Consider the following 15,755-nt stretch of genomic DNA (forward strand, 5'->3'; position numbering starts at 1 on the left):
CAAATGGGAAAATCAACGGTCTAATCTATATATAAAAAAAACGAGAAACACGTATAAATTACAAACAAACAAGATAAAAACAAACGACAGCTACTGTACATAAGTATTTTTTTTTTATATATTGCAACGTTACTATGTTTTTAAGATTCTTGTTTGATGAATTAACATCTACACGGGGTTCAATATATTTGTTAAATTTCTGACTTAAAAAATCATGAAAATTATCGTCCTAAATATGCATGAAATATTTGTCGCTGGAGTATGTGACAGTTAACTGGTAACCAAAAAAAAAAATAAAAAAGTCTTTTGTAAACGTGATGGTATTGAAGTTCAGAACAGTAATCTCTTCACGAGGTGTGCATGCATGCAGTTGATTTCTTTACCAGTATTTTCTTGATATAGCATGATAACTGTATTATACTAGTTCTTCTATTGAAGTCTACGCCGAATACAAGCCAGTTATAAACACTAGACGAAGATTGTGTTAAAAAGTGAAATTCATGTGTACGATCTATTGCAACAGGATTAAAAACGAAACTTGCCGATATGTTTCCCGATTTACAGTAATGATACGTTAAGTGTATAAATTCTAATGTTTAGGTTTTGCATTGTCAAAATTAATGTCCTTTTTAAATCAATCGCTATGAAATTTTGAAAGACAATGAATATACAATTGAATACCAAAGATTCAGACAAGATAAGATAACCTCTTTTAATTTGTTCTCGTGAAATCTAAGGCAAAAAAAACATTTCGCTAGAGAGTTAACGGTTGCGATATGTATGGACAACAAAATCATGATGGTCATTTTGAAACCGCTAATACTAAACTACTAGAGGCTCTTTTAAAAGAGCCTGTGTCGCTCACCTTGGGCTATGTGCATACGATGAATTCATGACAAAATTGTGTTTTGGTGATGGTGATGTGTTTGTAGATCTTACTTTACTAAACATTCTTGCTGCTTACAATTATCTCTGTCTATATTGAACTTGGCTCAGTAGTTACAGAGGAAAATATTTTGTAAAAATTTACAAAAAGATGATAATTGTTAAAATTAACTATAAAGGGCAATAACTCCTTAAGGGGTCAATTGACATTTTGGTCATGTTGACTTATTTGTAGGTCTTACTTTGCTGTACATTATGGCTGTTTATAGTTATCTCTATCTATAATAATATTTCAAGATAATAACGAAAAGCTGCAAAGTTTTCTTAAAATTCCAATTCTAGGGCAGCAACCCAACAAAGGGTTGCCTGATTGGTCCGAAAATTTCAGAGCAGATATATCTTGACCTAATAAACAATGGTATCAAGTAATATTTGCTCTAAATGCTTTGGCTTCAGAGATATGAGCCAAAAACTGCATTTTACCCTATGTACTATTTTAGCCATGTCGACCATCTTGGTTCGCAGGCGGGGTCATCGAACACATGTTTTAAACAAGATACCCTAATAATGAGTGTGGACAAGTTTGGTTAAATTTGTTTCAGTAGTCTCAAAGAAGAAGATTTTTGTGAAAGATTACAAAAATTCACGAAAAATTGTTAAAAATTTAATATAAATGGCAATAACTCATTAAACAGTCAACTGACCATTTTGGTCATGTTGACTTATTTGTAGATCTAACTTTGCTTAACATTATTTCTGTTAACAGTTTATCTCTATCTATAATAATATTCAAGGTAATAACCAAAAACGGAAAAAAAATTCCTTAAAATTGCCAATTCAGGGGCAGCAACCAAACAACAAGTTGCCCGATTCATCTGAAAAGTTCAGGGCTGATAAATCTTGACCGTATAAACAATTTTACATAATGTCAGATTTGCTTTAAGTGCTTTGGTTTCAGAGATATTAGCCAAAATCTACATTTTACCCCTATGTTCTATTTTTAGCCATGGCGGTCATCTTGGTTGGTTGGCCGGGTAATCGGACACATTTTTTAAACTAGATACCCCAATGACGGTTATGGCCAAGTTTAGTTAAATTTGGCCCAGTAGATTCAGAGGAGAAGATTTTGTAAAAGTTAACGGACGACAGACGACGGACGCCACGTGATGAGAAAAGATCACTTGGCCATTCGGGCCAGGTGAGCCAAAAATAAATTGAGATATTTCTAAAATTTTTTAAACATTAATAACGGTTTATTGGTTCTAAAACATTTACTACAATATATTATTTACAAATGTAACAATAATGATAAATATACCCCATATGTATTTCTGGGACCATGTTTTAACCTTTTGGGTTTTTTTGGGTTTTTTTTACGGTAGTGTTATTTTTCGAAAGTATTTCACCTCATAAACTATGCTATTTATGTCGTATCATAAACACATATTCTATTAAAATTGTCAAATCTTATTGCAGGTCCGACTTAAATGCAATTTTAACTGTACCTTATCACAATGTTTCGCAATTTTTTTTTTATCGTATTTATAAAATATGTTATGAGTAAATATGCCGTGTTAACATGGTTAATACTGAGAAATAATTTGTAAATACTAATATTGAAATTTGATTCGTAATGAACACTATATCTGTATACATTTATATTATTTATATCGAATAAAGATGCAAAACTTATTTAAAAGTTCTACAAAAACTATAATAAGAAACTGCACTCAGATATAATATATATATATATATACATTTCTGTCTTTTTTTTGACAATCATTCAAGCTAGGCACGGAAAACCTAAACGGGATGTGGTTATGAATGTGTTTAAATTTGAAAATAAATAGATAGTTTTCGAGATGTGAAATACTTTAAATCTTTACCTCTGATTGCATATTGGAATTGAATCACTGTAACATGAGGGGTATTCAACAGCACTCAATAGTTTTAAAACAAATTCTGAACAATACTTTAAATTTTAACCTCTGGCAGCATAGTGTAATTAAATCATTGTAACAGGAGGGGTATTCAACGATATTTCGATTTTTAAAACAAATTCTGAACAATACCTTCCGACTAAAAAGCATCTCAGATATCAGGATGATCTTTATTCGCCAAACGTTTTAAACTGTACTTTTGCTTACAAATTTAAAAATCTATGATGAATTTATTCTAGTTGACACAACACGTCGTAATGTGATGATCAATTGATCTGATGAATGATTTTCATAGATTTACAGCCGATTGCATTGAGTGTGTAGGTATATCTAATATCTTTGGTTAGCTTGTTTGCTAGTTGAACCGAGAAGCCATTATTAGGTAAGATATACTACCCTCCTTTCGAAGTGGTCTAGTCCTACAGACAAATTGATTGGTAATCTGTTCGACTAGTCTACTCTTAAAGGAGTGTAGTTTACATAATCTAATAATGAATTCACGGTTCAGCTAGCAAGCAAGCTAACAAACGATATTACATGTATCTACACACTCAATGCAATCGGCTGTAAACGAGACATGTACAGGACCTTTTGTATGCTAGCTGAAGGATGTTATATAATCACATGTTATGTAATCACGTGTCAATGAAATGTTTTGATTACTCATAATATACAGCGTGCACTGTAGCAACAGCGAAGAGCGATCCATTTCGGTATGAGGAGCAGGAAAAGTTATCGGTAGAAGGCGACCAAATACACTGGCTTGCCATTTCTACGCCTTGCTCTAGACTCTGTCCAATAATTACATTAGAGATTATTCTGTATCGTGGAAACCCCATCTTTTTCACTCTGTTCTTAATCATTACAGAAAGGTCACATGCTAGATTTTTACACCGATCCTTTTCATATGTTTCATTACATAGTTCTTTTTCCAAAATACTGCTCACAACATCTTCGACTTTCATGGCTCTGAACTCCTTTCCTTCGTCGGGGTCTGTCTTGTATGTGTTTTCCAACCGTATTTTAGGCTTTACCTCCTCTGGGGCTGTTGAAATGCTAATTCGTCCTTTAGTCATTCGACGCATGCTTAACAAACCAGTTGCTATACCCTTAAATGTTGATCTTCTTTTGAGTAAAGATGCGGGATTTGGTTTTTCTTCGTCTGTATTGGCGTCTGATATAATTGACGGACGTCTCTTCCATGTCCCAAATACTTCCCCGTCAGTTTTTTTCTCTGAGGGGCTTGCAGCATCAACCTTCAAAAGACGAGAGAGATTATACAAAATGTATATTGCAATATCATAGGCGATTCAACACAAAGGAAAACATTTACATATTTATGAATATCATCCCACACATTATACATATACTTAATTTACTCCTTCTTTTTCCAATGCTATGCTTCCGACTCCTTGCAATGAATATTGAAGCTGGCAAATAAAGTATAAAGTTAATTGTGAACTTTCCATTTCTATGTAGCAACATTCCAACAGCGCCTCCATACGGAGTATATATATCTCCCTATTGATACGATATTTAATTACCGGGCTTGTATTACATGGTTTCCATGATAGAGGATTGCTGCTCACGAGGAAGCTATTAAACCAAGAGTTCCAAATGGTGAAGTTGAAATCAACCCTTCGTAAATTTTACGGACACCATCACTAGTTATAAAAAAGAAGATGTGGTATGCTTGCCAATGAGACAACTATCCACAAAAGACCAAAAAGACACAGACATTAACAACTATAGGTCACCGTACGGCCTTCAACAGTGAGCAAAGCCCATACCGCATAGTCAGCTATAATAGGCCCCGATAAGACAATGTAAAACAATTCAAACGAGAAAACTAACGGCCTTGTTTATGTAAAAGAATGAACGAAAAACCAATATGTAACACATAAACAAACGACAACCACTGAATTACAGGCTCCTGACTTGGGACAGGCACATACATAAATAATGTGGCGGGGTTAAACATGTTATCGGGATCCCAACCCTCCCCTAACCTGGGACAGTGGTATAACAGTACAACATAAGAACGAACTATAAAAATCAGTTGAAAAAGGCTTAACCCATCAGATGGACAAAAACACAAGTGGACGTGGCCGGGTACTTATACATCCCGACACAAAAAGACGCAATGAACAGATCTGAGAGTACTCGCACTTATCTGACAGCTAGTTTAAAGTCACTAACAACTAATAAAAAAAATCATGCATCTAAGACTAAACTATCAATCCGTACACATCCAACATCCAATGGAATTAGTGTAAAGACGTCATAAACACTGTGCTTAAACGGCTGTGGGTAACTTAAGTTACCCACAGCCCAAGATGGCGGACTCTAAACTCGTTGATATTTAATTCATACAAAATGTACCTTTTGCGACGTTTTTCATGCAGAATGTAAATATTTATAGGATTATTGAATAAAGAAATGACTAACAATTACCATAAATTTGTTAATATAGAGTTCACTAAAGCGCAAGGTCAACTTTAAAAAATGCATAAGATGTCCGTAACTTTTTGATCGAAACTTAGCAGACTGTCCGTAACTTTATTTTTAGATGTGGGTAACTTTTGATTTAAAATTTTAAGAATTATAATTTCAACAATTAGAAGACAATTAACATCATATTTGTAACCTTCGCGGCCGTTTATACTACTCATTCGCCACCAAATGTGATTTTATTAACGCATCATACTTACACCACAGAAGTTTTATGTGGGGTTTGTGGTACTCCATTCTGGTTATGGTTTGAACTTTAATTTACTGATGTGTGTCTTATCGACGTTTTTCGCTTGTCAGACCAAGGCTTTTCCATACTCTTTAATGTTTTGAGTTTAATTATATGTTTGCGGTTTACCTTCACCTCTGTTTCTTTCTATGTGTATTTTGATGAATACTCTTTAACGCGGCTCGGTATTTATACATCCCACCAGTTAGTTATAGTGTTATGATTTTTTGAATATGTTTCCTAGTATGTTTTTTTTTTCTCTCTTTGTATGTTATTAGGGGTTATTAGACTATTAAATTACCCTGATGTCCTACGTAGTTATTTTTTTTTTATATACTATGTCGAATTGTTACACTATGTTGACTGCTCTTTTCCTTTTATTGTCACTGACTTTTACCTATTGTGTCTTTTAGTTTTATTCAGTTTAATGAGATTTAATGCAACTTTTCATACAAATGAAATATGCAGCTAGCTGTAAAACTAGGTTTATTCATTTATACAAAATGTCCTTTTTTAAGTTTTCCCATTTACTGTAAATCTTGGCCAGGGTGCCGCAATATCACCGTGCGCAACATCCTAGTGTGTCCAGATTGACACCCCTTTTATTTTACTGTCAATGCTGATGGGATTTGTTTTGTGGGGATGAGTGTTTTTGGCTTTTTCAAAAAGACGGAAAATTTTTGTGCACTTAAGTCTCGTATAGTCTATCCACTGCATGCCTGGGCAATTTGGGTTCCCCTCCAAAATCCCGGATTCACGCTACCCTTGTCGTTGCTGGCAGAAAATCAGTAAGTGTATACATGCTACATGCTACATGTATGTGTAAAAAATACTTGTGTAGTCTACTTGTTCAAAAATAAAAACGAACAATGATGTTTCAACAGTTTATCTGCTATGATCGGAAACAACCCTCCGAACTAGGCGATTCGGGTACCCCGACGTTATACAAAATGAGACCCGAGTTTTGCGGATTTATCGTGATTTTTTTCATATTTTTCCCAATTTCGTCTTCCATCGATACAATGAATTATATCATACTAGACTTCTACTTCGTTTTGTAAATATGTATTCGATGCAATCTCTTTCATCAGTTCATCAGTTTAAACATTACATCCGCGTATGTCGATTCTTTGAAAGTTACGGACATCTCTATTGGTATGATGAAAAAAGTTACGGACAAGTTGTTTTGAAGTTACGGACAGCCTAAGTGTTTTTTAAAATCGTGCTGTGATCGTTTATTTTGTAGAATTTAATCACCTATCCAGTTTAGGGGTTTCCCTAAACGATTAATACAACTTTTCAATTTAGTTGTTTAATTGATGCATTCGTGGTATTGTTATTCTATAGAAAAAAAGTATCTAACCGACGCAAGGCGGCTCCATCTTGGGCTGTGGGTAACTTAAGTTACCCACAGCCGTTTAAGCACAGTGATAAACAGCCAGAGAAAAACATGACCTTGTGCAATGCCAAGTTACAGGTATCGACAAATTGTAGATCCATGAATATGTATATGTATATAACATACTAGTAATATTTAGTTAGTTTTTAATTTACTGATAACAAAATCAATATTTATACCAATAAAAACAATATTCAATGATCTTATTACAGTGTTGAATAGGTAACCTTTTGGAATAAGTTTATTTAAAGAAGTTTACATGAATCATTTCTAAATTTCCGGGCACGGTTAACAACATTTCCGTAAAAATGAGGATGTGCTATCCCGTTTGAAATAAGTTTTCTACAGGTACAACCAAACTTCAAAACCAAATTTTTATATCTATAAAAACTAGAGGGTCCAAGGACCCTGTGTCGCTCACCTTAGATTTTTGTTGACAATTGATGCATGAAAGAACAATAATAATTTTTGTTAAAGGAAACTTTGTGAACCAAAATCTAATCTTTTTTGTGATTGAACCATTTTCAAGTTTATTATTTTCAGTTTTGAGGTCTAAAACACACTTTTCAAGTATTGTGTTGAACTCTTATGAACATACATGTTTTAGATGGTATGATACTAAACCCCTAACAGGAAGGATTGTGCCCGATGTTCATATGATGAAAGGATAATCTTTCAGTCAGTTTAATTGAAGTCTGGAGCTGGCATCGGGTGCGGGAATTTCTCGCTACATTGAAGACCTGTTGGTGACCTTCTGCTGTTGTTTTTTTATTTGGTCGAGTTGTTGTCTCTTTGACACATTCCCCATTTCCATTCTTAATTTTATTATATGTTTGTTCTATATAAACTCATCATCAATACCAGGACTACATTTTGTATATACACCAGACGCTATCATTATTGGTCAAGGATCATTAAGGAAACTCTAATTGATTTTGTTCAATATATATAAGTTGTTCAATTGGTTATGACAGCAAAGTTACTGATCATTATGGAGAATGACAACAGATCAACTGTATCAATCTTTTTACTGGACCCAGGATTATCATCTTATATGAGTCGTGACCTGACGCTTAAATTAAGATTAAAAATGAATAGGTATTAGTTGAATTGAACAAGGTAGACACAGAGAACTAAGTTTTTGCTAGCTTTTATAGAGACGACCTTTATAGTATTTGTTACATGTGTGAAGCTGCTATTTGTTTGTCATTTTTGGGTTGTGACTCATTTTTATTTCTCTTGTTGACTGGAAGTTTTGTTCTTATCAATTTCAAAACTGAATGGGGTGTGAAAATTAATAAAAGACATCAAATTTAATTGTTTATTATGAAAAATTTGAACACATAAAATACTTCAAATAATGCATTATAATATTCATTGTCTTATACATTTTTTTTATATGTGCATTAAAACAGTTCACTTATAGAACAATATTTACATTCTATAACAAAACATTTTCAAAGTCAAAATATGACAGTAAAAAGTGACATAGTGATTATATTATGATATAGTTATTGTTTCCATAACTTGACCTTCAAAATTTCTTGAAGTTAATTTGTAAGAACTTTTCAAGAAGAATATTCAACAGTTTTTTTCCAACTTAAAGAGTTTAGATTCCATATATAATTTATTTTCTCTTGAGCTTTTAACAACTATCTGTCAAAGTAATTGTCATTTGTGTTTCATTTCTATCATGGTATACTGAGTTATACCATAGTATCTCTGTTTTAAATTTATTCACTTTTTATCAGTTCTGGTGCATTTGCTATAATGCAAGATTCAAGAGTTTACGTTTATTAATTGTTGTATGATGTTATTGAAACAATCTATATAATTCTTATTATCGTCAGTAGTTAGTTTACTGAATTCACTTTACATTGGCTTATTATAAAACAGTCATTAAATGTTCTCATATTTCTTCTCTATTAAGCAAATGTTCACAAATTTCTGCTTTATTAAGCAAATGTTCACAAATTAAAATCTGCTCTATTAAGCAAATGTTTACAAATTTCTAATCTGTTAAGCAAATGTTCACAAATTTCTGCTCTGTTAAGCATATGTTCAAAATTTCTGCTCTATTTAAGCAAATGTTCACAAATTGTTCTCTAATGGCAAATGTCACAAATTTCTGCTCTATTAAGCAAATGCTCACAAATTTCCACTTTATTAAGCAAATGTTCATAAATTTCTGCTCTTTAAGCAAATTTACAAATTTCTACTCTATTAAGCAAATGTTAACAAATTCTTCTCTAATGGCAATTAAATGTCACAAATTTCTGCTCTATTAACGAAATGTTCACAAATTTCTGCTCTATTAAGCAAATGTTCACAAATTTCTGCTCTATTAAGGAAATGTTCACAAATTTCTGCTCTATTAAGGAAATGTTCACAAATTTGTGCTGTATTGACAAATGTTCACAAATTTCTGCTCTATTAAGCAAATGTCACAAATTTCTGCTCTATTAAGCAAATGTTCACAAATTCTTCTCAATTAAGCAAATGTTCACAATTTTTTTCTCTATGAAGCAAATGTTTACATGAATTGTTCATTAGTTTCAGTTTTATAAATGACTTCTACATATTTAGTCAATGTATAAGCAAAAATGCAACCTCATAGTTAAGTAGAATGACAAATTAATACCATATTTGATTTTTTTTCTCAACATTTAACCCTTTGCATAAATTAATGATTTACACATTTTGATTAACCTGTACTTAGAATAAGACATAAAAAAACAAAAATATTGGATTTATGAATTGGTTCTTAATTTGGAGAACTTCAAGTAAATTATATTATAATAAAATATGTGGTAATTGTACAGAAACTGATTTATTATGTCTGATATGAACTTGAGAGCATTTCTTAAACAGAAAAGCAATGAATATTGGATGAGATAAATATACAGATTAATTTGGCATTACAAAAAGTAAACTGTACATAATTAATATGATAAATGTTTAGTATATCATATATGTACAGTGAACTCAAGTATTGTAAATTGTATCAAGTTATCTATATGAAAAATTACAATGAATATATGTACATAACAGAAAGGATTTCAACATTATAAACATTTTGATTATTTAATCATAGTTCACCAAACAGCCAATTAAATTTAATCATTTTGTAAGAAGAGAAATGAGGCATGGAACTTGTGGTCTTCAAAACTCCCTTTTTTAAATACATCTAAATTAAAGCAATGGCTTTTGATTGTATTCAAAAACAAATATTTCAAGAATTATATATATATATATACATTTATAACAACTTAACAAGTAAATATCAGGAGTGTTCTTAGGCGAAGTGCACACAACTCTCCACTGATACAATGATCATTCAGGTAGTAAAATTTGATGTGTCCAATCATTACTAATTTGAAATGAATGGAATTCTACTTTTCTTCCATAGCAAAATGGTTGACCAATCACCAATGGCCTTTCTGCTTTATGGAAGTCAAAGCAACACAGTTTCAAATTTGTCTACCTCTGCTACCTACCGTCAATCCAATGTACCTATAAAGAAGAAAGCTTTGTAAAGAAGCTTTCTTCTAAACAGGTAAAACTGGATATCAGGAGTCTTGAAGCCAACTCATTTCTATTCCTACTTATAAAAAGGCAAATCTGTTGGAGTGGAAACCCATTTTCCTTTAAAACCACTCGTTCACATTTGAGGTTGCATTTTCAGCAACCGCAAATGTGTCATGTTTTTCAGCGGGTTTGATTTTTGTGGTTTCAAACAAAGCTTGTTTTGGCATATGAAATAATTATAACACTGAATCATTGTGTTTCAATGGCTACATATATAACTTTATGATCTGACCAATAGGAATCAAGAACATCTGTTTCAAAATTTACCTTACTATCAAAATTTAGGAAAATTAAGTCCAACAATGTACCATACGATGTAGTAGGTTTAGACACAATTTGTGAACAGCAAAATGAATCTATCATGAACTTTAAAAAAGAAGTGTTCCCAGTGTTTAAATCAATATTAAAGTCTCCCATTATGATAATTTTTGGATGTTTTAAATACACGTCAGGAAGAAGGTTTGCAAGGAAAGTATCTTTTAGTTGTTGCAATTTGCAGTTTGGTGCTTTGTAAACAAAGACAACCTGAAAAAGACCTTTGCTGGGTGATATTATGTCTGCTATTACAAACTCTAAAGATGGAGTTGAGAAAGTTACTGTATTGTGAAGAATACATTCCTTTTGATAATATAATACCAATCCATGAGGTGGTCTTGTATTAAAGTTTGTTTGCTTTTGGTCTAATCGAACTGGTGGTTCAAAACCAGGTATGAGAAAATCATCATTTTCATCTGTTGAAATAAGTCTTGATTCAGCAATACCAATAACATCAGCATCCAAGATGTTAGGGTCTGATTTAAGATCATTAAAATGAGCATGCAATGACCTTGTGTTGTGAAAAACTACTTTAAAATAGTTACTTGATAAGTTATACAATGGCTTAAAGCACAACTGTAGAGTTGCATCTGTCCTTAGTCTGTGTAATTCTTGTCGAACACAATCTGCTACAGCTATTGCTTCTTGATTGAGATCTAATATCTGTAATCCAGTTAAAGATGTTACTCTGCTTAAGGCAACATAGTGAATATGTGGTATTTTCCCTTTACGTTTTGATTTCAGACTAACAACAACCTCATGTAATGTATCTCCTTGTGATTTATGAATTGTTTTTCCAGCTGCTGGGCGAAGAGGAAACTGAATTCTTTCAAATGTCTTATATCTATAAGTAAATGATCTTTTAATGTCAAACATTGGAGTCCAGGTTTTTTCAATATCTTTTCCGTACAAGTGTGAATATTTTTTTCTATTGTTAGCACCTATTCTGGCATCTTCAAACTTAACCCATATGATACTTGGTCTTAAAGATGTAGTTTTGCACTCAATCAATTTAAGTTCACAAGTTGAACCATTTGTAAGACCATCAGTGACTTCAATATTAGCTGTAAGATCATATTTCATCCCAATTGCTAGTACTACTTCTTTTGCAAGATTGGCTGTATCAGACTGTTTTTCTGGTAAAGAACTAAGTAATTTTGTTTTTACAGATGCTGGCAAATCCCCACAAACTGTGTCAACTGCTTTAACTTTAACCTTTTGAGAGCTTAATTTAGATATGTATAGCAAATTAAAATTATCCACCAAAGCATTTTCAACAAACAAATGTGTAGCATTAGTTCTGTATGTTGGATCACTGATTGAAACAGTTCTGGTACTTAAAACTGCAAAATCATTTTCAGTCAGCTGATTTTGTCTCAACCTATTTAGTAATAGAGCAAATTCTAAATCATCTTTTTGTCTCATTATTTCAGTAAGTTCATGAAAAGAAAATAATAATTTCCAGTAATTAGGGGCTAATGCTGTTAATCCTTTGCTAAGATCATTGAAAATCCAGCTGTCAAATACAGGCTGAAGTTGGAAAAAGTCACCAATAGCTATGATACTGACGCCACCAAATGAACAGTTGCTTCCCTTGATTTTTTTCAGCCTTCTCTCCAGTAAAGAGAACATTTTGTTTCCAACCATTGAAATTTCATCAATCAAAATCAGAGACAAATTTCTGTATTTCATTCTGAGTGTATTGAGAACATCACATGACAGTGACTGGTCAAGTCCTTTATTTGGTTGTATCTGGAAAGCATTGTGAATGGTCAGACCATTTATATTGTAAGCTGCCTTTCCAGTAGGAGCACAAAGAAGAATTCTTATATCGTCAGGGTCCTCACCTTCAATAGAACATAAGTGTCTGTGTAAAGCTTGAAATATTGTTCTGACAACTACAGATTTTCCACATCCTGCTCCACCTGTCAAAAATGTATAAAATGGTTCATGTTTTGTTTTAACCCATGTGACAACATGTTGGAAAAATTCCCACTGTTTCTTATTCAAGGATCTTATTAATCCAAAATAATCACTCTCATTTATTCTGTTGGCATGATTTGTCAATTCTACTGTTCTTGCTTCTATTCCAACTTCACGGGACATATCATACAGTCTATGTTCTGTTGGTCTATCTGGATTGAAATGAACATACTGTTCAGATTCTGTTGGGCCTATTTCAGCATCTTCCATTTCTACTTGTTGTGTGGCAGGTGCTATTTGATCATTCTCATTACATTCATTTTCTGCCTCTTCTATAGCTTTTTCTAGATCTATTACTTTACCCTCATATTGCTTGGCTTTTTTTTCTAATAGTCTTGCAACAGTCAAGTACATTTTTTCAAATGTTTCATGTCCACATTGCAAATCTGAAAGTTCATTTCTCCATGGATAAAATAACATTAAGCGTTCTCTGTAGAAGTTTTCAGAGTCAGTCTTGTAATTGTATTTAACATATCTTATAACCTTAGGTGTTTTTCTTTGGTATATTCTAATACCATTCTTCAGAGTTAAGTCAATTTTGTTATTAGTTTCTTCTATAACATCTGTATTTGCCTCTTCATTTTCACTTTCAGATCCATTGTCCTGCTGTTCTGATTCATGATCTGAGGACTCTGAAGTTTTAGGATACTGAAATTCAAGTTCAGATACATAGTCGGCTAGACACCAATTCTCCAGTTGTTTTGGTCTACGCGAGTATCTTTTAATATCATTGTCTGATTCTATTTCAGTAGAGTCTGGGCCTAGTTTTTCTAGGGCTGATGATTGCTTTAGAAGGAAAGTTCTTTTGTGACGTGGAGATGTGTTAATGAATACAACTTGTCTTGTAGCTTTTGTTAAAGGCATCTGTAGCGTTAAGTAGGTTGCTTCTTGTGCGCTTGTTTCAACAGAATTTGAAAAGTAATTCCCAATGTGTCTTACTTGATGCTTCAAGTCTAAATTTCCCTGTCGTGCTTCTTTTGCTGCTTGGTCTAGTAGTGCACTCATACCTTTTTGTGATTTACTTATGTATGAAACAATATACACTGCACATGCAAATGCATCTAAAACAAACTGTAAATCATGATTTGCTTTCCAGGCTACCAACACAGTTTTCATGTAACCATTAACACGGACTTCAGATGGTTTTCGTTTGAGAAAAACTTTTGGACCACTCAAGTTGCTTCTAATGGCCTTAATGTAATTTTCATCATTCATTTGTAACACATCATTTAAAAACATGTCATATGTCATCTGGTCTATATCTTTAGAATTGTGAAGTGAATTAATTTCGTTTTGTATTTCTTTATATATAGCCTTGTGTTTTTCTATGTCATCATTTTCTCCCAAAGGTTCTAAAATAACTGTTGCTTTCATAGGTGGAAGGGGGAAACCAAAACGACAAATTGGGTGACCTTTTTTTCTGCACGTTTTTGAATGTTTATGAACTTGCAAATTGACTAAACTGTCATTTTCTAAAAGTGAACAGGAGACATATTTATCAATAAATGCTACAACATCTTCATTTGAATCACTTTCATATACTGGTGCATTTTCAATCCATATTAAGATATGAATATGTGGTGAACCTCTCTGTTGAAATTCAACCCTATAAAAAAAATCTGTCAATTTTCCAATAGGATCATGATCACTTTTCAACACCAAGTTGATAAACTGTTGAACACGATAATCAAAATATCTAGAGCATGTCACAGGGTCTTTCTGAACAAGTTTAGATTTCTGATTCCAATCCATTTCTTCCAATTCATTGTCAGTATACTCTTTTCCATCATTTAATTTACCTAGAATTCGTAGCAAATCTTTCCAGTTAGTGTCTGCAGATGAAAGAGAGCCAAACCATGTTGGAAGACCCAACTGTCTAATCATTGCAAACAAATCTTTTTTCCTTTTTTCAAGATATACTGGAGAATTTCTTAAACTTCTAAAGATATAATAACCTTCATCCAATCTTACAAGATCATTCACAGTGTTAGGATTCAGTACATCTTTTGCTGTCCATTGTTTTCCTTCTGATTGACACCTTCTCAGAGCAAGATTGACCTTATCACTTATGTTTTTTAACTGAATTTTCTTTAACTTAAAAAAAATGTTTGGTACAGACTGTGCTACTCTCCTATCCATGGACCTTAGTTCCCATTTAACAATATCAGTATAGTGTACAGAAACAGACCTTTCTTTGTTATCTGGTCTCCTTTGACCACAAAATATAGTTGGAAAAGATAAGTACTCTGCATCAGGATCACTGTAGAGACTAATTGGTCGTTGACCTTCACCAGGAGCAAAAGTTAAACCTGCATCACATAGTGGATTGTCGTCTGGAATGTGATCTAACAGTGTATCTGTGTTTCCAACATGCGTTTCACTTTCATCTACTTCACTGAAATGATCGGAATCATCGTCTGAATCATTTTCATCTTGGTCATCCTCTTGTTCTGTACTATTGTTTTCATTTTGTGTTTCTTCTTCATTTATTTTTGCTATTTCGGTAATCCAATCATTATTTATTTCAATCCCAGAAGACTTGTATAAGTCACTTGTTCTCATTAAATAATGTAGTGCACAAATGACAGCAAATGGTCTGACATTTTCACTAAAATCACATTTTTTGAATTCAAGCTTTTTCTTCAATTTAACTGATATTGTACCTGATTTCTCTATTGTATGTGGAAGAGAATTTATTGTAGGTTGAACTTCAACAGGCACATTTACAACATTGCCTTTAACTGATAACTGTCCACCTCTAGGCAACTGTCGAATCTGCATAAAAGGAATTCTTAATGATAATAGTCTCTCTTCTAAAGGATACAAATTTAATTCTTTTGGTTTTTGAGGAAATCCCATTTTATTTGCTATTGCAAAACGAGGTATTTTTCGTCTTTTAATTGCA

General features: G+C 32.7%; 1 protein-coding gene across 1 annotated transcript in view; it reads right to left on the minus strand.

Moving 5' to 3' along the window:
- Window positions 1-2,105: 2,105 nt before the first annotated feature.
- LOC139491446 (dynein light chain Tctex-type 5-B-like) overlaps window positions 2,106-15,755 on the minus strand; it is a 33,167-nt gene continuing 19,517 nt past the window's right edge. The window contains exon 3 of the mRNA XM_071279144.1: window positions 2,106-4,081. Coding sequence (XP_071135245.1) covers window positions 3,485-4,081 — 597 coding nt within the window. The 3' untranslated portion in view covers window positions 2,106-3,484. The remainder of the gene's footprint in view (window positions 4,082-15,755) is intronic.

The sequence above is a fragment of the Mytilus edulis genome, chromosome 10, assembly GCF_963676685.1.
Source record: "Mytilus edulis chromosome 10, xbMytEdul2.2, whole genome shotgun sequence".
Taxonomy (NCBI): Eukaryota; Metazoa; Mollusca; class Bivalvia; order Mytilida; family Mytilidae; genus Mytilus; species Mytilus edulis.